The sequence below is a fragment of the Haliotis rufescens genome, unplaced genomic scaffold (genome assembly GCF_023055435.1).
Source record: "Haliotis rufescens isolate VD_foot unplaced genomic scaffold, xgHalRufe1.0.p SCAF_8, whole genome shotgun sequence".
Classification (NCBI taxonomy): domain Eukaryota; kingdom Metazoa; phylum Mollusca; class Gastropoda; order Lepetellida; family Haliotidae; genus Haliotis; species Haliotis rufescens.
This window is the reverse complement of record NW_025964372.1, coordinates 16,893,071-16,919,014: the sequence shown is the minus strand read 5'-3', so window position 1 is coordinate 16,919,014 and position 25,944 is coordinate 16,893,071. Positions and strand designations below refer to the sequence as shown.

Below are 25,944 nucleotides of genomic sequence, written 5' to 3'. Positions count from 1 at the left end.
ATCGATGCTCATGATGTCAATCACTGGATTGTCAGGTCTAGACTTGATTATTTACAGACCGCCGATATATAGCTGGAATAGTGCTGAGTGGAGCGTTCAACAATAAATGAACAAACAAAAACTTTATCAAAATTTTGCCTTATATGAAGGTAAATTCTTCATGATGACCTGTGAATTCAATCCACATCTCATTCATAAAAAAAACATTTTCCCGAGGCCAGAGAGTTAACTTGCTATAAAACTAGGATGAAATTATGGAGTTACATTTTGGCTGGACTGACAGGTCTATACATAGTCCAATCAAAATCGCATAACAAAATCAACATCCGGTTTCAGTTGATTGCAGGATTTGCAAAGCATGTTTACCGCCAACTTGGTGGCAACAGATATTTTCCAAATCTTTTTATGTATTTAAATAAAGGTGCTCTCATGAATTTGATGCACTTCGCGAAGTAAGACCTGTAAGATTTTGATTATCAATCAGATTGTGTTCACTGGGCGCTGCCATTTTGTTTGAAGCAAATGCATGTGATATGAGAGCTGGAATCTGATTGGTCAATAGGAGGGACAAAGAAGCGACATTACTAGTAATATCCACAGGTGGCACTACGATCAAGTATAGAAATTCCAGCCTAGTTTGGTAAGGGTGGAAACTGGACTATTACAGTCAGTTAATTCCCTTGCCTCGGGAAGATGTCCTGACAAAGGCTGTGTGGTGAGTCGGAACTATAAACGTGATTAATAGTTCAATGTAAAAACAGTACCAGAATTGAAGACCAACGTACTACTGTTCAAGCCAAACTGGACACCATCTGTGATATATGTGATATATTTCTGAATAGCACCAGGCTCATTTCTGTGTAAAGGTGGAAACTGAGGTCACCTGACATTTGTTTTCAACTGATTAACAAGATAATCATGTAATAAATTATTCCACAGATTGTTGCCAACACATGCTTGAACATGCCTGTGGTGCTGCAAATTGCTGTGCATAACTATATACCTTAGGAGTGCCAGGAACCTATAATCGTGGGTTCAAATCCTATATTATGCTCATGGTTCCATCAAAGTGGTAAATGTCGAGGAGCTTCTTCTTTTCGGGCTTTCCTCCCACATCAAGCTGACACGCCGTGATATAACTGGAATACTGTTCAAAGCAGTGCAAAACCAAACTCACTCTCACTCTTATTCCTAGGTATTTATCCACTAGACAGGCATTGAATAACAGTGCAAGGCAACATTAATTTATGAGTGAGTACGGCAGTCAGGCTCAGTATACAATATTATTCTACATTGACTTATGAACATGCATCAGTCATTGTTGATCAGATGTTGCCAAGGACAGATGTTCCAATGAGCATTCTGATGTCTATGTTGTTATGAGATACTCATATTAAAATATATGAAAACATGAAGGTGGCAGTGACTTATGTTATATATTTCCTGTTGCATCACTGAAAGTGATTTGAAAAATTTGGTTTTGATTTGTTAAGTACCAAGTACATCTCAAATTAAGAAGTAAATGACATATCTAATAATTTTAGACAGCATCTATAACTCATGCCCATGCCCCCCCCCCCCCCCCCAACAAAAAAAACTATGGCCTTGGGCGTTTGCTGGTCATGCTGAAGTCCTGGGTTTGATTTCCCAGGTTGGTACAGAGTGAAGTCTGAGTGAATTTCCGGTATTACTGCCATGAATTTGCTGGAATATTGCTAAAAGTCTTGTAAAACCATGCTCATTGTGATTGTATGAGCAGATAATATGAAGTGAAATGGAGTTTAACATCTTCAAGATTATAGCCACCTGCATGCAAGTATATGTGTGTGTACCAGTCCATACTAATGCCTGTATTATGGTACTAGCTCACTGTGATACCATGCCAAAGTTTAACATGAATACCCCACTCAGACACATTATACTGACTCCAAGTCGACAAGTTCTTTTATTCCCTTTATGACTAGCACCAGGCAGAGTAACAACAAATACCATCTCTTAAACGTCTTTTGGTATGAAGTGGCTGGAGTACTAGTATCTTGCCACGGACCTTCCACTCTGTAGATTTCTTCAAGATGCTCTACCACTAGACCTCGCAGGTGGTCCAGAGAAGATATGAATGATGGGGCATGGGCTGGGTCCAATGTTTGAGTAGCTTGTGGATCACCGAAAATCACACTACTCCAGCATTAAGTTATCCACACAATGGAGAATCGGGGTTCAAGTAGGTCCCAAGCAGTACACCTGGCGGTCCAGAGTAACTGTATCATTACCGCATATTATCTACCCATTAGCATTCTTGAAAAATACTGCAGCCTATTCATTTTATACTTCTCGGAACATGAGATGAAGCGATTGAGCGACGGACAAGTGTTGAGATAACAGTGCGTGCGCAATACATGGCGTGGCGTCCAACTTGGGCAAAGCTCGGACAATTTGAACTTTGATTTTACAGTTTGACAGTCCAAGTTAATACGACCGAATTGAGTATTCTTATGTCCCTGTAGCAGCTCTGTCAATGGAATCCACAACATGGTGTCCCAGCTTTGTGGGTTGGTCATCCAAGACACGTGTCCCTTATCCCTTCAAACATTAGTAGGGGGCACGGGTGGCCCAGTCGTCTAAGGCGCAGCGATTCGCTGTTCAGAGTTGCGTCCCTTGGGCACGCCAGAAACCTATGGTTGTGTGTTCGAATCCCGGTTCGCCCCGATTATGTTTCTGGGTTTGTCAGCACCATACCCGTGCTCGTGGGTTTCACCCAAGTGGTAAACGTGTGAGACCTGCATCACTTCGGGCTTTCCTCCCACATTAAGCTGACACGCCGCGATATGACTGGAATACTGTTAAAATCGGCGTTAAACCTAACTCACTCAAACATTAGTGCGTCTTGACACCTGCTTTTGGGCGTCCTCGGTAAGATACCTCAATGTCCAGCCAAGTAAACTGCCAGCCAAGAAAGTATGCATGTTTGATGGTGGCTAAAATGAAACAAACAAGAAATGCTTATTCGATGTTAATGTATTTTATGAAGGCACCATAGTTGTGTTTTGGACCATAAGTATTGCAGTGTTTCCAGCCTAGTAACGTTTGATAATATTTGTAATGTATTGGTCAAATCCAATTTTTAAAAATATACATTATTTTGTCTGGCAGTTTAGGTATGTCTTGACTTGGGGCCCGAACGAGTATATGATAGGCATGCATGTCATAGCCGATGATAGCCTTGGGGTGAGTTGTGTTTTTTGCCGAATTTAAAAATATTCAGGAATGTGACGTGTCAGCACATTAGGGAGGAAAGCACGGAGGGATGCATGTCGTAAACGTTCACCACTTTGGTGAAATCCATAAACGCAAGTATAGTGCTGGCAGACCAATGATCTTAATCTGGGTGAATATGGAATTCGAACTGCGATCGTAGGATCATGGCACGCCCTAATAGAGATCAAGATATGCAATGGCCTCGGTTCTTCCCGATTATGTTTCCTGGTTTGTCAGCATCATACCCGTACTTGTGGGTTTGATCAATGTCTGAGACCTGCATCACTTCGGTCTTTTCTCCCATATAAAGCTGACAGGTCGGGATATAATTGGAATCGGTAAATAACTGTCAGTAAAATTGACTTCAATCTTGTCTGCGTGTATTGAAGTATAAACGTGAAAGCGTGTACACGCTGTGGAAATCCGCGTCGACAAGACGGAATCCATGACATCGTTCAGCGCAATAATACAACACATACCCTTCCCACTCTATAATCAGCCAATCAGGACACTGTTATCCCTTAGTGGGTGTGGTATCAAATATTTTAGCCATTCAGATGCCATGGAATCATTTATAATTAACTTATATACCATCGAAAAAATAAAGATGTCACATAATGTCGTAATTTCCTGTATGTGTCTGTAGTTCCCTCTGATCTGTCCGGATGTCATCGTCCCAACTATTATTCTAGGGGAAAGTGGGGTTTAGGTCCAAACATTCGGCCCCGAAATATACCGTACAGATCTGGTTTCCTCCCAGGTTTACATATTAGTTCCCAAATGGGACTGCTATCATTTCGCCGGCCACTCTTTATATGGAACGTGTAGGATAAACTCGACACCTATTGCTTCTGTTAAATTTCGCCAGGATAAGACAGTAGCAACGAGAACACACTTCAAAGTCGGTGTTGTGGAAGATATCCCGAATTCCATAACGGTTCCGTACGCACCCCCACCAAAAACCCAAAACAACCCAAACCAAAACAGCAAACAAAGCAATAAAAACAAAACAAAACAAAATAAATTAACCTCTTACAATGTTTGCACATTATGTGACGTACCACAAGACTGATTGAAGCAAAATTTATCATACTATATAAGGGACACTGGCCACGACTAAATTGTGTGTGCCCATTTCACAGCCAGTTTGTTAAACGAGGAAATCTGATGACGTTCTTGTTTGTTTCCGTTTACAAAACACGCATGCAAACGCAGCCGCGCAAAAATCGGCACAAATACTTAAGTTTGTGCCCTGAAAACAACCGAATAAGTGTCTAATGCGATTGAAGGCAGAACGAATACTATTTTATCTTATGATCTGTGTGCAGCTTTAATATCATCTGTTTGGATTTCATTCGTGCGTTTGCGTCCTCGTAGCGTTCGTTGGTTGAATTAGTCCTCAACAACCCATGCTAGTCGTAAGAGGCGACGAAGAAAGTGGATCAGGTGTTAAGACTGGGTGGCTTTAATTGGTCACCGGTTTGTCAGACTAGATTATTTAAAGGCCGCTGTCATATAGCTGTAGTATTGCGGCGTTACACAGCAAACATTCATGGGTAATGTGGTGTTTGTATAAAACAGTCAGCACAATCCAAATAATCAGATCTTAGTTCTCGCTACCGCTTAACAAAGGTCTGAGAACACCCCATTACGGGTCACGTCAGACCGACCTTGCGCGAAATTTGACCGACCAATGGAATGACTGAAAGTCGACATTAGCCAATCAGAAGGCAGCTATTTCGTGCTTTACGGCACTAATTTCAAATTGGCGACTACGCTTCGAAACATATTTTGACAAATTCTCGATTAAAAATTTGAAACCTGAACAAAAGAACATTCTGGAATGGCTAATAGATGGTCTAGATTGTATGGATTCAGTCGTTAAGCCCGTAACTATCGTTCGCAATACCTCGTGTTAAAGTTTTCGAGGTTGCATGATTAGAAATCACATTCCGACTGTCACTTTCATCATCTGGTAAGCGACGCTCTGATTGGTCAGATGAAAGGTCGTTCTGACGTGCCCCCTAATGGGATGTCCTCAGATCTTTGCAATTGTTTAGCGATAGCGAGAACCAAGTTCTGAATTTTATGAGATTTGTTTAGCGGTAGCGAGAACCAAGATCTGATTTTAATGAGATTTGTTTAGCGATAGCGAGAGCCAAGATCTGAATTTAATGAGATTTGTTTAGCGGTAGCGAGAACCAAGATCTGAATTTTAATGAGATTTGTTTAGCGATAGCGAGAACCAAGATCTGAATTTAATGAGATTTGTTTAGCGGTAGCGAGAAACAAGATCTGAATTTAATGAGATTTTATTAGCAGTAGCGAGAACCAAGATCTGATTTTAATGAGATTTGTTTAGCGGTAGCGAGAAACAAGATCTGATTTTAATCAGATTGCTGTCAGCAGTACCACAGCTGAAATACGTGACCTGCGCACTGTTACCATATCTGGAACATGAAGCCCATTTATGCTGTTTCCCGCCGTGATATTGCTGGTTTATTACAAAAGCGGCGTAAAACCATACTCGCGCTCTCATCGCGATTGTTTAAAGAGAGCTCCCCGAACGGGCTAACGCTGTTAAGAGCTTTCAGGCTGTTAGGTTCATCTTTTGGTGGTGACCTTTTTGAGCGCAACCCATTCAATAGCATCCGAATGTCCTATTGGATCCTATTGGGAAGGGAGTTGGATTTAACGCCGCTTTGAAAAGTATTTCTGTTATTTCACGGCGTGTCAGCTTGAAGTGGGAAGAAGGCACAAACATGCTGAAGGTCTCAGACGTTTTAACACTTTGGATATAAAACCCGATGGTACTGATAAACCTGGAAACGACGATTCTATTGAATCAGGCGGAATGATTAATGCATGTTTAGGGTGCGCGTTGGGTATTTTTGCCATTTTTTGCGACATTTAACAAATACATGACAAGTATATGGACTCCACTCATTGTACGCATATACAACAACATGAGCACAGCTTCCATGGTGTAATGGATAGAGCGTCTGCCCGGAGAGCGGGAGGTCGGTGGTTCGATCCCCGGCCTCATACCAAAATACGTTAACAGATGCTGCGGCATGGTGTCTAAGTGGGCTAGCACTATAAAATCGGCATTAGCCCGGACAAGCAGCCACCCACCCACACCCACCTACACACACACATCTGCATGAATGCCGCTATATAAGTGCAATCGACCCGTGAAAATCCGGGGTAGAATAGGTCTTCAGCAACCCATGCTTGCCGTAAAAGGCGACTATGCTTGTCGTAAGAGGCGCCTAACGGGATCGGGTGGTCAGGCTCGCTGACTTGGTTGGTGCATGTCATCGTATCCCATTTGCGTGGATCGATGTTCATGATATCAATCGATTTTTTACAGACCGCCGTCATTTAGCTGGAATAATGCTGAGTGCGGCGTAAAACAACAATCAAACCAAATCAAACATCACATCACCTATACAGAAACCAGGACTTCACCTGATATGCAGAGACTCAAACCACAAGGCAATATCTATTGAATTGTAATACGTCGACGTGACGCTAAGAATGCTGTCGGCTGAATTAACCAACTCAGTATTGACTACCAGGCGGTATCTCAACAGGATACTGGGACAGTGCTGACTGCTGTTTCCCAGGCTTCTTGGCTGGTGAGATAACCTTAACGTTGACACTGTAATGTCAAGTGCTTCCTTGTCGCTCACCGAGACAAACACCCATTGTCCCTTACCCATTGTCTCTTATCACGGATGACGTTAAAACATATAATCAGACAACATCTTCATTGTTAGGTCAACGTGAACTCATGCCATGGTGGAGCGGGGGTAGCCTTGTAGTTAAAGCGTTCGTTCGTCACGCCAAAAAGATCCTGGTTCTGTTCCAAAGATGGGAACAATGTGTGAAGCTTATGTCCGCCACGGAGCTCATGCCCGCCGTGATATTGCTGGAATATTGCTAAAATTTGTTTGTTTGTTTGTTGTTTAACGCCGGACTCAGCAATATTCTAGCTATATGACGGCAGTCTGTAAAAAATCGAGTCTGGACCAGACAATCCAGTGACGTCATGCGCATCGATCCACGCAATTGGGATCAATGACATGCATCAACAAAGTCAGAAAGCCTGACCACCCGATCACGTCAGTCTCCCCCTACGACAAGCATAGTCGCCTTTTACGACAAGCATAGTCGCCTTTTACAACAAGCATGTGTTGCTGAAGACCTATTCTACCCCGGATCTTCACGGTTCATATTGCTAAAAGCGGAGTAAGACCATGCCCACTCACTTACTCACTGATGTTATGGTTCTTCCAGTAACCGTTCATCTTCCGTCAGCATTTATCTCTGAATCTGCTGTTCTTATTAATATCATTCTTGTTTTCTGGCCACAATGAAATTGTAAATATGCACCACGAGAGACAGTTTAGTGAAAAATACAGTCTTTTGCCAAATGCTTCCTCTTAACTATAGGACAGATTGTTTTGAAATGTTCTGTCTTCAAGATACTTCTGCAATAGTTATGGTCGAGAAAAGTTTTTCCTTTGAGGTAGGATGTTTGATATCAATAGAATTATAAAACCATTTTTGTGTCTGACAAGTGCTTGCTGGACACGGGAGTCTTTAGATTTTAGGGGGCTTGGGTGGCCCTGTGGTGTAAGGAGCAGCCTCATTATGTTTCTAGGTTTGCCAGCACCATACTCGTGCTCGTGGGTTTCACCAAAGCGGCACACGTCTAAGACCTGCATCACTTCAGGCTGACATGCCGTGATATAACTGGAATACTGTTAAAGGCGGCGTGAAAACCAGCCTACATAAGTAGAAGACAGGCTCATACTGGCTGGTATAACTGATACTGGTTGACATTAGCTGTCCTGTTTTGGACTTAATTCTATCATTTATCAAAACTGAAATAACACAGAAATATGCGTAATAATTCACAGTTAAGTTCTTAATACCAACAATTTGAAAAGGAATATTCACGCACATGCAAATCTCTTTATCTCTCATATCAAGTATCCAAATGCTCTACTTCTAGACCTGGTGAAGGTTGCCAATGTATTTTCTGAACACATTCTAGGTCTGACCTGTTAGATATACCCTCGCCCCGTGAATATCCGGATTAGAACAGGTCTTCAGCAACCCTTGCTTGTCGTAAAAGGCGAGTATGCTTGTCGTATGTGACTAACGGGGTCGGTTGGTCAGGCTCGCTGACTTGGTTGATCATCGATCCCAATTGCATGGACCGATGCGCATGATATCAATCACTGGATTGTCTGGTCCAGACTCGATTTTTTAAAGACCGCCGTCATATAGCTGGTCTTAGTTGATGCATGTCAGCGTATCCCATTTGCGTGGATCGGTGTTCATGTCATCAATTAACTGGATTGTCTAGTCCGGACCGCCGTCATATAGCTGGAATATTGCCGAGTACGGCGTTACAAAACAAACATACGAAAAACAAAAACAAACAAAAGTTACACCCCCAGGGAAATACTGCAGCTCTAAACATATCCTTATGAAAACGAATAAGGGAGTACATGTTAAATAACGCGCATACAAATTCAACACATGTCAGACTCAAATGGTGAGATGCGTTTGTGTGCATTGTTCCAACGCGTATTTGGTGGAAAAGGCTTGAACCGATATGTAAATGGAATTGAGCAAAATATTTATATTACGGACATGATTCCTCCTAAAAATATTAATTTACTTCTTGAAATTAAAGGAGTAAAAATAAACACTTGTCCTGCAAAATGGAAATATTGGTATGATCCCTCACTCCGAATTTACGACTCCTTATTTGGGAAACATGTAAATCAGAGCGACTTCACAGGGAATAGTTAGAGAATGTTTTTATCGGTCATTGCTTCAAAGTGACCCGTGAAGATCCAGGGTAGAATAGATCTTCAGCAACCCATGCTTGCTATAAAAGGCGACTATGCTTGTCGTAATAGGCGACTAATGGGATCGGGTGGTCAGGCTCGCTGACTTGGTTGTTGATGCTTGTCATCGACCCCAATTGCGTGTATCTATGCTCATGATGTCAATCACTGGATTGTCTGGTCCGGACTCGATTATTTACAGATCGCCGTCATATAGCTGGAATATTGCTGAGCGCGGCGTTAAACAAACAAACAAACAAACAAACAAACATTGCTTCAAAGTATGCGATTCTCTCTCTGAGAGGCGGAACCGAAAAATATTTTTCCCCAATATTTTCTGTAACAAATATTTTTAACAATCACCAGCAAATGTCTACATGTCATTATTTTCGATTCTAGAGCAACGGACACATTATCTGAGTTTACGTTTTTTTATTTAGCACAAATATTTAGAATTGTAGAAGTGCATTTAGCACTGGCGCCCACTGCTATTATATGATGACGGTAACGAATAAGGGAACAATGAAAAATATGGGGAAATGAGTACCTTTAAAAAAGCGCGAACAAAAATTCAACACATGTCAGAATCAAATGTTGAGATGTGTTTGTGTACATTGTTTCCAACGCGTATTTTGTAGACAAGGATGGGAACCAATGTTAGCATATCACTTTACTGTGTCTAAAATTAAGTGTTCCCTTATTAATTTCCGTCAGTATATATATGCGGCGCAAAACAATTGAAATACTACTACTACTACTACTACTACTACTACTACTACTACTACTACTACTACTAGTACTACTACTAATAATAATAAGTGGATGCCCGGCTTTGGCACAAACACAGTATCTTAAGCGGATAATGATAATGGAGTGGCTCATCATTTTATTACCGTCTTCGCCATGCTTGTGGTTTTGACACAGGTCCATCCATGGTATGACCCGGAATATGTAGAGGGCGTCATGGAAAATGATAAATACAAAATTCTTTGGAATAGGCCCGTATACAGCCTCAGAAGTATCCAGGCCAACAAACATGATCTTGTCTTTTTTTGATGAATCCAATAAAATCATGTATTTCATTGAATTTTCTGTCCCTTTTGACTCTAATGTGATTGACAAGATTGAGGAAAAACATGGCTTTCGAAATGTCACGGTGTCAAGTTGTCCGACACCCCATTGTTCTCAATGCCTTAGGTTTGGTACCTCCCAATCTGATGATTGGCATTGGGAGAGTACCCGGGTTTGTTCCCGGGAGTACAGCCCTTCTGACAGTCTGGGTAATGCAGAAGACTGCGGTGTTGGGGAGTCTTCACATTCTCCGAAAAGCTCTGGGTGAGTTTGACTAGGCAGCGCTTCCTGGGAGAAGTCCCATTCGCTGTCTGGGCTGCGTGTAGAGGGGGCAAGGGCCCTGAGCTGGTGATGAGCCTAACCAGCCTGACTGTGCCAGGATCACACAAACCCTCTTTGCTGCATTTTATATTTTAAACTGTACATAATAATAAAAAAATAATAAAAAATGTGTGTAATTATATTGCGTCAAACTCCTTGAATAAGGGGACCGCCTCCGTGGCCTAGTGGTAGAGCGTCCGCCCGGAGAGCGGAAGGTTCGTGGTTTGATCCCCGGCCGCGTCATACCAAAGAGGTGTTAAAAGATGGTACTTGTTGTTACCCTGTCTGGCGCTCGGCATTAAGGGGCTAAAACAAGGACAGGTCGGCTCGGAATCAGTAAACTGTGTCTGAGTGGGGTATTCATGTTAAACTGCGGCATGGTATCCCAGTGGGCTAGCACTATAAATCGGCATCAGTCCAGACTAGTACAAGCAGCCACACACAGACACACACAGACACACACGTGCATGCACGTCGCTATATAAGTGCAATAATTTTGAACGCGACGTTAAACCCCATTTCACCTCACCACCTCCTTGAATAAGGAATATGTTCATTCTCAGCTCCCTGGGGAGTATACAAACCAAACTGTCTTTGAGGCGCTAGAAAGTTAACATCCACTAAAAGATATAGAAAACTAAACGTCACTAGGACTAGGAAGTTTGTACCTTACACGGAATAGCCCACGATAAAACTCTTCTGATATGGCTGATATGACCTTTAACAATTTGCATTCTCACATGAAGACGTACCCAATGATATCAATACTCGATCAGGGCATTACTTTTTTCCCACTTGGCCCTAATACTGGACAGTCGACACTAGTCTAAAAACTACTTCCTTCTTGGGAGCTTTAAATCCCGATAACATCGTCATCGTTCGCAGTGCTGAGAAAGGCTCCTCTCGCACCACTTTCTCCATACTGCAGTAGGCGGTATCGTTAGACGTCGAGGCATCGCTGTACAACCAACATAACGATGTTCGTGTTGTACCTGTCGCTGCTTCTGGTAGTTCCAGGATGTTTGAGCGTCAACGTGATTGAACACGCTGGTGCCTACGGCCCTGATGTCGTGACGACGGTGGTGGACATAATTCGATCAAACTGCATCCTGCCAGGGGACAAGCTGTTTCTCCGCCGCCTGGCCTACGTCGAGACGAAGGACGGGTCCATGCCCAAAACGTACAGTGACCCAAATAACAGTGGCGGAATCTGGCAGGTAAGAGTGACATCAAAGTACTCAACAAAGATGCTGGAAATGTGGGGTATCAGCTTGGCGTGTGCCCGTTGTGATATCGCTGGTTGGTTGGTTGGTTTGTTGTTTAACGCCGCGCTCAGCAATATTCCAGCTATATGACGGCGGTCTGTAAATAATCGAGTCTGGACCACACAATCCAGTGATTAATATCACGAGCATCGATCCACGCAATTGGGATCGACGATATGCTTCAACCAAGTCAGCGAGTCTGACCACCCAATCCCAATAGTCGCCTCCTACGACAAGCATAGTCGCCTTTTACGGCAAGCATGGGTTGCTGAAGACCTGATCTACCCCAGATCATCACGGGTCGGATATTGCTGGAATAGTGATGAAAGAGGAGTTAACACATACTCACTCTCTGTGGACTTTGAATTACAAATTTGTGTCTTTAGTGTTTATCATTTTGAAGTACAGTTAATAAGTTTAATGTAGGTTAATTGATATAATACCTGAGAATTTATCTGATCCCTCTTGTAGAATTTAAAACATTCTATATGAAACATGTTTCCCAACATGAACAATCTTATATTAATTCAAGCCAACGAGGTTCCAGTAATTACAAATCAAATCTGAGAATGAATTAATTATGCTGTGGTATGTTTCGAAACATTAAAAAGGAATATCCATAATTTTATCATCTAACCAATAATGCCAGTATGTTGTTATGCTACCTCTTATAGTATGGCAGAAGACCGTTTACGGGCTGTGGTCCAACAATATGTTTACGTTAGGCAATCAGCGTGATAAACAAGGAATATTTCTCAGAGCAAGTACCCCAAACGGATTTCGGAGTACAATTTGTACCCATTTACATGGACGTGTCGACTGCTGTGGACAGGATGTGATTTTATCGAAAAAAATAAATATGCCAGAAAATGCTTAAAAACAATAAATATGCTTCAGACTGTTGGATAACAAAGACATTGCTTCAAAACAATATTGTGTTTCAAGATGCTGTTTCATTTTTTTCTTCATTTAGGCTTATTAAACTGGTTTTTCAGATTTAGCTGAAATCATATCTAGTCTTTATACTAAATTCCACCACTCCTTCCCGAAAATGAAGATCGGTCCCACACTTTAGCTATGTGTTCCACAATAAGTCTGATCGCTCCTATTCCACGGCGTTTCAGGTCTCCTCCAGCATGCTGGCCCAGACCCAGGGTAACCAGCCCGAGCTGCAGCCTCTGTACAAAATCCTCCAGGACTCCCTACACATAAACTGGATGACCGTACAGTGGTCCGACCTCAGGAAGCCCCTCTACTCCGGACTGGCTGCCGCCCTCTACCTCACCCTACAAACCAGCCATCCAGGGGTCACCATCCCTCTGAAGGTCGAGGAACAGGCCATTTTCTGGAGGGACAAATACGAAAACGGATTGAGCAGCCCGTACAACTTTACATCAACGGTTAACGCGATGGAACTTGGTCTGTTTTATCACCTCTCTTCTAATGTTCTCTGTTCTCACTACCAATCTTCTCTGTTCTCACTACCAATCTTCTCTGTTCTCACTACCAATCTCCTCTGTTTTCTCTTCTAATGTTCTCTGTTCTCACTACCAATCTTCTCTGTTCTCACTACCAATCTCCTCTGTTTTCTCTTCTAATGTTCTCTGTTCTCACTACCAGTCTTCTCTGTTTTGTAGTAGTAGTCGTAATAGTAGTAGTCGTAGTCGTAGTACTAGTGCCTTATGCTTATTATTGTTGTTATTATTGTTTCCTTCTGTTTGTTCCAGGGTGTCAGGCTTTAAATAGACAGTTAGACGTCGTCTTTATCGTAGACACCTCAAGCAGTCTCAGCAAAGATGACTTTACACGAGCCAAGACGTTCCTGAGGAATATCGTGAATGGACTCAATGTTGGCCGAAACACTGCCCACGTCGCCGTGATAACCTTTGCATCCGCCGTTAATGTCCAGTTCAACCTCAACAACTACTTCTCCAAGGCAGAAGTCTTTACAGCCATTGGCCAACTTGTCTACACAGGCGGCGCCACCAACACTGCTGGTGCTCTCAACACCGCCACTAACGACGTCTTCGCCACCTCCAGAGGCGGTAGGGACAGCGCCGTCAAGGTGGCCTTCCTCATCACTGATGGACAGTCTGATGACAGAATCAACACTGAGCACGCTGCAGAAAACGCACGCAACCATGGAATCGCCATATACACTGTGGGGGTTGGGAATGCAGTAGACGCCACTGAACTGCAGCAAGTGGCCACGCCCCCAGCATGTACCCATTCCTACCTTACAAACGGGTACGACATCATCGCCAACCTCAAACAGGAGATCCAGAACAGCATCTGCAGGGGTGAGTGTCTATGAAAGCTTCCCCCATCACATCGCGGCAGCAATTGCCTCCGTCATCACTCCAGTGGACAACGGCGCCACAATTAAATGCTAGCTAGGATCCGATGCTTGTCGGTTCCAATCTCATTTTGATCCGAGCTCGTGGGTGTAGCCACAGGTTAGGGACGAACCATTTTTTAAATTAAGACTATGAACTTAAATATTTTTAAAATCGAAAACATCTTACAACAATTTAGTTTTTGTGGCTGACATTTTCTTTGGATTTTTTCCAACAGTCTGAAGCATATTATTTTTTTCAAGCTTTTCTGACCGCCTCCGTGGTCTAGTGGTAGAGCGTCCGCCCGGAGAGCGGAAGGTCCGGGGTTCGATACCCAGCCGCGTCATACCAAAAGACGTTAAAAGATGGTACTTGTTGTCACCCTGTCTGGCGCTCGGCATTAAGGGGCTAAAACAAGGACTGGTCGGCTCGGAGCAAGTATAGTTTGTCTCAGTGGGATATTCATGTTAAACTGCGGCATGGTATCTCAGTGAGCACTATAAATCGGCATCAGTCCGGACTAGTACAAGCAGCCACACAAACACACACACGTACATGCACGTCGCTATATAGGTGCAATAATCTTGGACGCGACGTTAAACCCAACTCACTCACTCACTCAAGCTTTTCTGGGACAATTTAAAATCGATTAACTCCCAGGACCCCTAGAATATCACATAATTGATCACGTCTATTCCATGCATTTGAAATGTCTTCCCAAATTTTGCCTACATGCATTTTTATATCGAAATAGTCACCCATTCCTTTAATAAAAGCGACAAACCCAATACCATATTTATAAGAAATCTCTGCCAGAAATAGAGTCGATTGTACGATTCCTATTATATCATGAGCATGTGTCTATGAATCACTATCAAATAGTGATGATACCAGGTGTTTGCGAAAAGGTAAGCGCATCCTGCCCCACCGGTGGCAAACCATTTTTTATAACGAAATCACCAAAACCAACGCGAACCATAGAAACATACAGAGAAATATGTACGTTGAGAAGAGATGTTTCCAATGTGTACCAATTAATAACAAAACTTACAATCAGTCAAGTGTTACCAGGAAGTTTCTTTATTCTTATCACGATATGCATCTTCCCGAGGCAAGGGAGTTAACTGACTTAAAAAGTCCAGTTTCCACCCTTGCCGAACACGGTTGGTATTATGGAGTTACATTTTGGCTGGATTAACGAGTCTATGCATAGTCCAATCAAAATCGTGTACTGAAATCGAAATCCGGTTCGTAAAATGTCGTGCAGATTTCTGTCGATTGCAGGATTTGTAAAGCATGTGCATCGCCAACTCGTTGTCAACAGATATTTTCCAAGTCTTTTCATGTTTTTAATCAAGGTGCTCACTTGATTTGATGCATTTCGTTATGTAAGACCCGTTTTATCACAATATAGATCTTAATTATCGATCAGATCGTCTTGACTGGGCGCCGCCATTTTGTTTGAAACAAATGCAAGTGATACGAGAGGTGGAATCTGGTTGGTCCATATGAGAGGCTTAGAAGGGACATAACTCGTAATAACCACTGGTGGCGCTACGGTCGTGCCCAGGAATTCCAGCCTAGTCCGGCAAGAGTGGAAACTGGACTTTTATTGTCTGTTAACACACTTGCCTCGGGAAGATGCACGATATGCCGAACTTTACTGGCTAATCCTGCACGTGACAAATGGAGCATCTCGAGTCGTGGATCTATGACGTCACATGTGTTACGTTCATGAGCATCGGTTCACACAACATACCAGTATGTTCGTTTGTGCATCGAACCAATCTAATATCTCTTGAATATGAGTAAGTCTTCATATATTAACCAACACGTATCGTATTGGAGTTTATTTTGGCGGTGAGTATATATGAAGGTCAGTCCGAGAGTAGGGCTAACAGCCCTGTCCGATCCTTACATCATCATCTTCCCGAAGCAAGGGCGATAACTGACTGTAAAAGTCCAGTTTCCACCATTGCCGAACTAGGATGGAATTTGTAGACTCTAAGGTAGCGCCACCAGTGGCTATAAATGTAGCCGGAAGTTATGTCCCTTCTATGTCCCTCATATTGACCAATCAGATTATACCTCTCATATCATTTGCATTAGCTTCAGACAAAGTGGCGGTGCCCAGTCAAAATGATCTGATCGATAATCAAAATCTATATTGTGATAAAACGGGACTTACTTTGCGAAGTGCATGATATCAGTACCTTGAATAAAAACATAAAAAAGATTTGGAAAATATCTGTTGATGCCGAGTTTGTGATACACATGATTTGCAAATCCTGCAATCGACCGAAATCTGCACGGCAGTTTACGAACCGGATGTCGATTTTCTTACACGATTTTGATTCGACTATGCATAGACTCCTTAGTCCAGCCAAAACATAACTCCGGAATTCCAACCTACTGGAAACTGGACCTTTACAGTCAGTTATCTCCCTTGCCTCTGGAACATGTAACATCCTTGGAGGTATCGATTATGTAGTATCCATGACGCTCTCTCATTTTATTAGGTTTAGATTATCATCAGTTGAGCTGAGACCTATAATAGATATACTGGCATGAGTAGGCTAGAATGTAGATGATTCTCTAGACGAGTGTTTGCAGCCAGTTAAACTGATTACAACTGATTTACATAGGGAATCATGTCATGCCTTCTTGCAGCCCCATTGTACGCCAACTGGACGGTGGAATGTACGATTGGGACTTGCCCTACATACGCCTTCCCCTTCACCGGCAACAACGGCCTCACCATCAAGGTAAACATGTGACCGCTACATCATCGCCAACACTAGCCTCCCTAAATGTGTCACCGCCCACCATATCTGTCACCGCCCACTATATATGTCACTCCCACGTCATCTGTCACCACCCACTATAAATGTCACACTTTATCTGCCACCACCCACGATATGTGTCACCGCCCACTATATATGTCACACTTTATAAGTCACCGCCCACTATATATGTCACCTCCAACTTTATCGGTCACCACCCACTATATATGTCACCGCCCACTTTATATGTCACCGCCCACTATATCTGTCACCGCCCACTATATCTGTCACCGCCCACTATATATGTCACCGCCCATTATATCTGTCACCACCCACTATCTGTGTCACCACTCACTATATATGTGACCGCCTAAAAACTGTCAACGGGTTAAAAGTTGAAACATGTATCCATCAGAAAACACATAAAGGACACGCTTCGGTGAATACAACCCGAAAAGAACGCCAAGTGGTCACGATTTTTACATATGCATGTTTGCTGTTCCAGGCCACGGTCTCCTGCGGCACCTCCATCCTGTACGCCGACGTGAACAACTACTACCCCAGCTCCGCACACAACCTCATCGACGAGGTTCTCAACGGAGCGGAGAAGATGTTCTACCAGGCCAAGCCTGACGCCAACGCCAACTACCTGTATATTATGGTGAAGGACTCGCAAGGAAGCAACGGCTGTAACGTGACCTTGACGCCCCTTGTCGGCAACCAGGTGATTACAGGTAGGTGTGCCCCCACTGTGTATGTGGCTGTAACCTGACCTTGACGCCCCTTGTCGACACCCAGGTGGTTACAGGTAGGTCCTTGTCGACACCCAGGTGGTTACAGGTAGGTGTTCCCTGTGTGTTTGGCTGTAACCTGACCTTGACGCCCCTTGTCGGTAACCAGGTGGTTACAGGTAGGTGTGCCCTGTGTGTTTGGCTGTAACCTGACCTTGACGCCCCTTGTCGACACCCAGGTGGTTACAGGTAGGTGTTCCCTGTGTGTTTGGCAGTAACCTGACCTTGACGCCCCTTGTCGGTAACCAGGTGGTTACAGGTAGGTGTTCCCCCACTGTGTGTTAGGCAGTAACCTGACCTTGACGCCCCTTGTCGGCAACCAGGTGGTTACAGGTAGGTGTGCCCCCACTGTGTGTTTGGCTGTAACCTGACCTTGACGCCCCTTGTCGACACCCAGGTGGTTACAGTTAGGTGTTCCCTGTGTGTTTGGCAGTAACCTGACCTTGACGCCCCTTGTCGGTAACCAGGTGCTTACAGGTAGGTGTGCCCCCACTGTGTGTTTGGCAGTAACCTGACCTTGACGCCCCTTGTCGATAACCAGTTGGTTACAGGTAGGTGTGCCACCACTGTGTATTTCGCTGTTATACCCTATTCTAAGTTGTGAAATGTAAGGAAAGGATCCTAAACTGCCGGGCACCTGTTTGATGGTGGCTAACAATGAAATATACGAGAAATGGTCATTGGACGGTGATGTATTTGATACGGGTAGCACAAATGTGATTTGGAGTTTGCTGTGTTTTGGCGACTGTTTTCAACCTAATGCGGTTTTGATAACGTTTGTACTTCTTTGATGTCAACTCCAATTTTCAGCTGTATACTTTCTTTTGCCCAGTAGTGTAGTAAAAACGAGTGCGCGTTGCCAATGACAATCTAAATTATTTTTGTTTGTTTCTTCTTTAACGCCGTACTAAGCAATATTCCAGCTATATGACGGCTGTTTGTAAATAATCGAGTCTGGCTAGACAATCCAGCGATTGACATCATGAGCATCGATCTACGCAATTGGGATACGATGACATGCATCAACCAAGTCAGCGAGCCTGACCACCCGATCATTCAAGTCAGTCAAGACCACCCGATCCCATTGGTCGCCTCTTACGACAAGCGTAGTCGCAATCTAAATTATGTAAATATGTTTACAAATACCATTTAAAATATATGTAAACTACAATATATGTAACTACAATGTATTTCCGTTGGATATTCTCCTAGTTCGCATTATCATAGATTACGTGCTTGTTGATGTATCCTACTTCTCAACAATGTACTACTGTACTTGTATGTTCTAAATACATCATGAAAGAACAATTGAAATACAGTAAACTACGGTTATAACGAACTTAAAGGGACCACTAAAGTTAGTTCGTAATAACCGTAGTTCGTTATAAGCACATATACAGCATATATACAACGAATGGACGGTGGCAAAAAACAGTTCATTATATCCGTCAGTTCGTTATAAGCGTGTTCGTTATAAACGTAGTTTACTGTACACATGTATTGTGTTTTTTTTAAAAACTTTACTGAACACTTAATTGCTTGGTTAACATGAACTGTTCCATACTGTAATCACGTATGATATTAATTATCCTTTTAGTGTTAAAAATTACGTTGTGAAGTTGTTATCTGTTGTGTCGAAAACTCGGATATATCGAACCTTTTATGTTGTCATATTACACAGGGTTCGAGGTCATCTGTCGGGATCTGCCGTCCCACTCTCCGAGAACGTGCACGAAAACAGATTTGATCCAGTTCAGACCGCTCATATGTGACGGTGAGTACACTCTATGCGGACCCATTGGGTTAAGGGGCCGCAACTCACTGTACAGTTATGTCCCCTTAGCTGCCCGGATTCGCTGTTCTTGGGTTAGAATCCCTCAATCTAGTAATTATTCATCCTGGTGCTATCAACTCACTGCTAGTGGGTTTCGGTATTTATCTGAGACGCCATGACATGACTGATTTAGTGTTTTAGCTACTGCTAAGTTCCAAATCAACCATGGACAACTTTTTAAACATAAATTTGTTCAAAGGTAGACAGATAATTGAGACACATGTCAAAGCGGCTAACTCATTTCATCAACCTTGAAAAATTGTTATGAATGTTTTGATATTTCAAAAATATAATATCAAATTAATATGCAATGTCACCTAGATTTACCGTGGGAAGAACACGTATCTGGAAATTATAACGCTTTCGCAGCGCAACTACAACCAGGAACCAGTTTTACTTTTAGAAGTCATTTATGGACACTGATATTTAGGGAGCTCTCGGGCTCTGATCAGGATAACACTGTGCGTACACTCAAAACTGCTGCACCCGTCATTATTGGGTTTGCGCAGACTCAGTAATATACAGGCTGACGTAGTATAGACGGAACACAGTCCACTAGGACAAAGCGCAACAATAACTCACTCAGAGATGCAGTGTAGTATTTACAATATTAAGACGTGACGTTCGTCTAAAGGGTATAGGTTCCTACGCGATCGTAGAATCTTGTGCCGTAATTTGTTTCGATCATAAAAGCGGTTAATTCAATTCGATTCCCTGTAATCCTCAGGACAATACAGGTCGAATGAATGCGTTTCTTTCTAATCAACAAGATTTCGCAGCAATCTCTATAAAATCAGATCTTTGTGCTCGCTACCGGTACATAAAAAATCTGAGAACATCCTTTTGCAGGTCTTGTCAGAACGACCTCAGGTGAACTTTGACCGACCAATGAAATTACTAACAGGAAGTTAAAAATAACCAATCAGAAAACAGCTTTTTCGAGCTTTAAGCCGCTAGTTTCAAAATGGCGACTATTACCAAACTTCACTTTAAAAATAATTTGACAAAGGTCTCGATTAAAAATTTGATCTTTTATTATTCTTCGGCGCCGTAATGACAGATATGTTAAACGCAAATGTTCATTTCCTAACTGTTCCACAGCTTATGTCCGATCTCTGTTGGTAGTCCTTCATGACTGTCACTTGTCTCGGGACAGCGGACTAATGGTCATGTCCACTGATCTATGACGTCACTATATTCCACAAAACAAGAGTAGACACCTACACGGGTCAAAGGCTAATGGTTATCTAGTAACCCCGATGTGGCTTCACAACTGTGTCAACGCGCATGTTGACGGTATGAATTAGCTCTTGGGGGAATAAAGGACAAAATCGACATCACTGTCCCGGAACGCTTTATGCACAACATGTAAACAATAAACAACAATTGCACAATGAGCGGAATACCTGCTCTGACAACACAAACACAGCGATGAGCGGACCTTCCAGCTCAGGCGTACAAGAGGTGAGCGGAGCTCAAGCTCACCTCAGGGCGTTTCCTACGAGCGGCACATCCTGCTCGAGGTCGTCCCTATGCCAGCACTCGGAATACCAAGCCTGACTAACACCGTAGTAACTGTGTAATTGTGATACATATATAGTAATGAACAACAATGGACAGACAAAGAGACAACGACGTTGCTTTGGACATTGGACATGTGGGCGTGATTGACCAACACAGTTCATGGGATGATCAATTAGGGCAATAAATGCCATACTATAAAAAGCAGTAGTTAAAGGGAAGTGATATGGTAGTCCAGGCTGACTGACAGTCAAAATACAATGAAATGTTGGTGAGGATTAACAACGGGGATTAGTGTCTTATAAATAATGACAATTAAGTTATGGAGACATATACATGTCATGGCTACAGGGTAATTAGCCTTTGCAATCAAATGTACTTCAGACAATGGCAGTCGTAAATCAGTCGCTATGACAACTGTTTAAAGGGGCACTAATCTCAGGCTTCTTCTCGGCTGTCTAGGGCTCACTAGCTGCCGTGAGTCGATTTGTACGCTAACGCAAGTAAGGACAGCTAAATGAACTCTGAGGCAATATCTGTTTTACAGAATAGTACTTCGAAGAAGTACCCAGTTTTATAATCGCAATGTCTGAAAAATGTGTCTGGTTCCAAAAAACAAATCCCAACATTGAATACTACACAACATCTACAAATGCATAGACCCACAAATATATCTCAAGCTGTGATATTGCTTGAATATTGCTAAAAGCGGTGTAAAATCATACTCATTCGCTCTCTCTCTCCCTCCTCCCAGGCGTTCCCACCGTGAGCAACCCATGTACACAAGCAGATGCGCTGTCACAGAAGAAGTACCCCTTTCCGGGTGACACAAACCGCTACATCCAGTGTTTGCCAAATGGACTTTTCCAGGTGAGCTACTGTCCAACTGACACCATCTTTGACCCTGACTGTGAGACATGTTACGGGCGAAACGTTCCGAAAGTGGACTGCACTGTCGTTGCCCAAGTAAGTTCGAACCCTTGCACGGCCCAGAATCTTCTCAACAACAACTTTTACTTCGAGTTCCCTGGGGACCACACTAAATACATACAGTGCGACATCTGGGGTCACGCTTGGGTGCGGTCCTGTCAGACCTCATATGTATGGGTGCAAGTACACACCACGTGCGAGGAACCAGGGACCTCCTACAACCCTTGCCCCCAGATGGCGCTCCATGGTCAACGGTTCTACGGCTACCCAGGAGACATGCATAAATACATCGAATGCGTCGACACGCTGAATCCACAAGTTCTGAGCTGCCCGAACCAGGAAGTCTGGGATGACTGTGTGAAGACATGTCTTGGAATGTCAGAGTTGACTCCAAACTGTGGGTCTGGGACACAAATGCCTACGTACACCCGTGCACCCACAGCAGCCCCACAATACACCACTATTCGCAACGGAGCTTCAGAGAGCATGTACGAATATCCTTGCACTCAGCAGCACATTCAGGCCAACGAGCTGTATTTCCCCGTCCCTAGCAACCACCATCAGTACTTCCAATGCAGCCTAGTGGGAGTCAGATACACCAAGACCTGCCCAGGGTCAGACTGCTATGATCCCAACTCTCACACTTGTGTTGATGGCTGTATCTTCATTGATAGTAACTTGCATCCAGCCGGCAAGAAATAAAACTCACGGCACACAAAATAATTATTCATTCATTTTTGTATATGTTTTCACGGATTACCCGTTTTTTAGACAGCCTCTGAAAATCATATTTACGAATGGTGTGTCGCTATTTATAAGATATCATCTGGAATATCGTCTTTTGAATAACTGCATCATTTGATTTCGATATATATGGACAGGTTTGTTTTTCCAAGACGCCATAACCCTATGACCCTACGTTGTATTTTGTCATTAGAAGCCACAAACGGGCATTTAACAACTTTAAGAGACATGTTGTGTAAGATTCTTTCCCTGAAACAATTCCAACTCCTACAAATCCTGTTTGTGACATTAATGTTAAGGATGTCATAAGCTGTATATATGCTACTCAAAAGAAGTTAAAGAATACCAATACTGTATGCCTGGCAGATTAACTATCAGATGTTCTTTAACTGTCTTGAGTGGTATCCATCTCATAAGAATTCCCAATCTTTTCATACCATGTTCATCCTAAAACTTAGATTAAGTTGTCTAGATGTGTTTATCGTGTCCTGTTATCGTGATCTGTGGATGAATATTGTAGCGAAATGTTTAATGCTGACTTGGCCCCTTTTCTAACATTCCGATGAAGTAGTAATGAATTCTAGGTGTGGCATATCTGTGTGTGGTCACTGTATTAATCCAGAAACATTGACATTATGCTGTCTATATATTAAACAAGCTTTTCATAATAAACAATGTATCTACATCACAGAGTGTTTTTTGTCTATCATAGATGTAGTCAGCAGCTGTGTTTGTGTAGGATCAATGTCTGTGTGGATATGTCAATGTGTGTATGTTGACATCAATGTCTGTGTGGATATGTCGGTGTGTGTATGTTGACATCTATGTCTGTGTGGATATGTCGGTGTGTGTATGTTGACATCTGTGTCTGTGTGGATATGTTGGTGTGTGTATGTTGACATCTATGTCTGTGTGGACATGTCGGTGTGTGTATGTTGACATCTGTGACTGTGTGGATATGTTGGTGTGTGTATGTTGACATCTGTGTCTGTGTGGATATGTCGGTGTGTATATGTTGGCATCAATGTCTGTGTGGATATGTTGGTGTGTGTATGTTGGCATCTGTGTCTGTGTGGATATGTCGGTGTGTGTATGTTGACATCTGTGTCTGTGTGGATATGTCGGTGTGTGTATGTTGACATCTGTGTCTGTGTGGATATGTTGGTGTGTGTATGTTGACATCTATGTCTGTGTGGATATGTCGGTGTGTGTATGTTGGCAGCAATGTCTGTGTGGATATGTTGGTGTGTGTATGTTGGCATCTGTGTCTGTGTGGATATGTTGGTGTGTGTATGTTGACATCTATGTCTGTGTGGATATGTCGGTGTGTGTATGTTGGCATCTATGTCTGTGTGGATATGTCGGTGTGTGTATGTTAGTCTATGTCTGTGTGAATATGTCGGTGTGTGTATGTTGGCATCAATGTCTATGTGGATATGTCGGTGTGTGTATGTTGGCATCTATGTCTGTGTGGATATGTTGGTGTGTGTATGTTGGCATCTATGTCTGTGTGGATATGTCGGTGTGTGTATGTTGGCATCAATGTCTGTGTGGATATGTCGGTGTGTGTATGTTGACATCTGTGTCTGTGTGGATATGTTGGTGTGTGTATGTTGACATCTATGTCTGTGTGGATATGTTGGTGTGTGTATGTTGACATCTGTGTCTGTGTGGATATGTCGGTGTGTGTATGTTGGCATCTGTGTCTGTGTGGATATGTTGGTGTGTGTATGTTGACATCTGTGTCTGTGTGGATATGTCGGTGTGTGTATGTTGACATCTGTGGCTGTGTGGATATGTCGGTGTGTGTATGTTGGCATCAATGTTTGTTTGGATATGTTGGTGTGTGTATGTTGGCATCTATGTCTGTGTGGATATGTTGGTGTGTGTATGTTGGCATCAATGTCTGTGTGGATATGTCGGTGTGTGTATGTGGGCATCGATGTCTGTGTGGATATGTTGGTGTGTGTATGTTGGCATCTATGTCTGTGTGGATATGTTGGTGTGTGTATGTTGGCATCAATGTCTGTGTGGATATGTCGGTGTGTGTATGTTGGCATCAATGTCTGTGTGGATATGTCGGTGTGTGTATGTTGGCATCAATGTCTGTGTGGATATGTTGGTGTGTGTATGTTGGCATGTATGTCTGTGTGGATATGTTGGTGTGTGTATGTTGGCATGTATGTCTGTGTGGATATGTCGGTGTGTGTATGTTGGCATGTATGTCTGTGTGGATATGTCGGTGTGTGTATGTTGGCATCTATGTCTGTGTGGATATGTTGGTGTGTGTATGTTGGCATGTATGTCTGTGTGGATATGTTGGTGTGTGTATGTTGGCATCGTTATCTGTGTGGATATGTTGGTGTGTGTATGTTGGCATCAATGTCTGTGTGGATATGTCGGTGTGTGTATGTTGGCATCTATGTCTGTGTGGATATGTTGGTGTGTGTATGTTGGCATGTATGTCTGTGTGGATATGTTGGTGTGTGTATGTTGGCATCGTTATCTGTGTGGATATGTCGGTGTGTCTATGTTGGCATCTGTGTCTGTGTGGATATGTTGGTGTGTGTATGTTGGCATCGTTATCTGTGTGGATATGTCGGTGTGTCTATGTTGGCATCTGTGTCTGTGTGGATATGTTGGTGTGTGTATGTTGGCATCGTTATCTGTGTGGATATGTCGGTGTGTCTATGTTGGCATCTGTGTCTGTGTGGATATGTCGGTGTGTCTATGTTGGCATTTATGTCTGTGTGGATATGTCAGTGTGTGTGTCTATCCGTTGTGTGTGGACTTCTATTGTTGTGAGTTAGAGTATGTCGGTGTGTCTGTGTGTACGTCTGCGTCTGTTTGTGACATGTATGTCTGTTGTCTGACGTCGTGTGTCTCTTTTTATTGTGCGTGAGTGTCTGTCTGTAGATGTGTTTATGTCCATGTGTTTGCGTGCGTGTGCGTGCGTGTGCGTGCGTGTGCGTGCGTGTGTCCTCATTGTGTGGTGTGTGTGTCTCCATTCATGGTAGCCTGTGTGTCATCCTACCCAAAGGACGTATTTCGACCCTTACACTTGTTATGTCTGATCCTTAATCGTTTCCTGCCACGGTACAGTTTGTTTGTTTGTCGTTTAACGACCCACTCATCAACAGTCCATCTGTATGACAACGGCCTGTAAATAATCTTGTCTGTGATTCATACTGCACGTATCGATCCACGACGTCCGGGTTCGTCG

At 43.0% G+C, this 25,944-nt stretch overlaps 1 protein-coding gene across 1 annotated transcript; it reads left to right on the top strand.

The window, feature by feature from the left end:
• Positions 1–11,384: 11,384 nt before the first annotated feature.
• LOC124144821 lies at positions 11,385–23,409 on the top strand. Its single transcript, XM_046514409.2, has 7 exons — positions 11,385–11,734; positions 12,907–13,201; positions 13,510–14,082; positions 16,789–16,883; positions 17,407–17,635; positions 19,374–19,466; positions 21,802–23,409. Exons 1-7 carry the CDS (start codon positions 11,495–11,497, stop codon positions 22,677–22,679), a joined length of 2,403 nt encoding a protein of 800 aa, XP_046370365.2. The 5' UTR covers positions 11,385–11,494; the 3' UTR covers positions 22,680–23,409.
• The last annotated feature ends 2,535 nt before the right edge of the window (positions 23,410–25,944 follow it).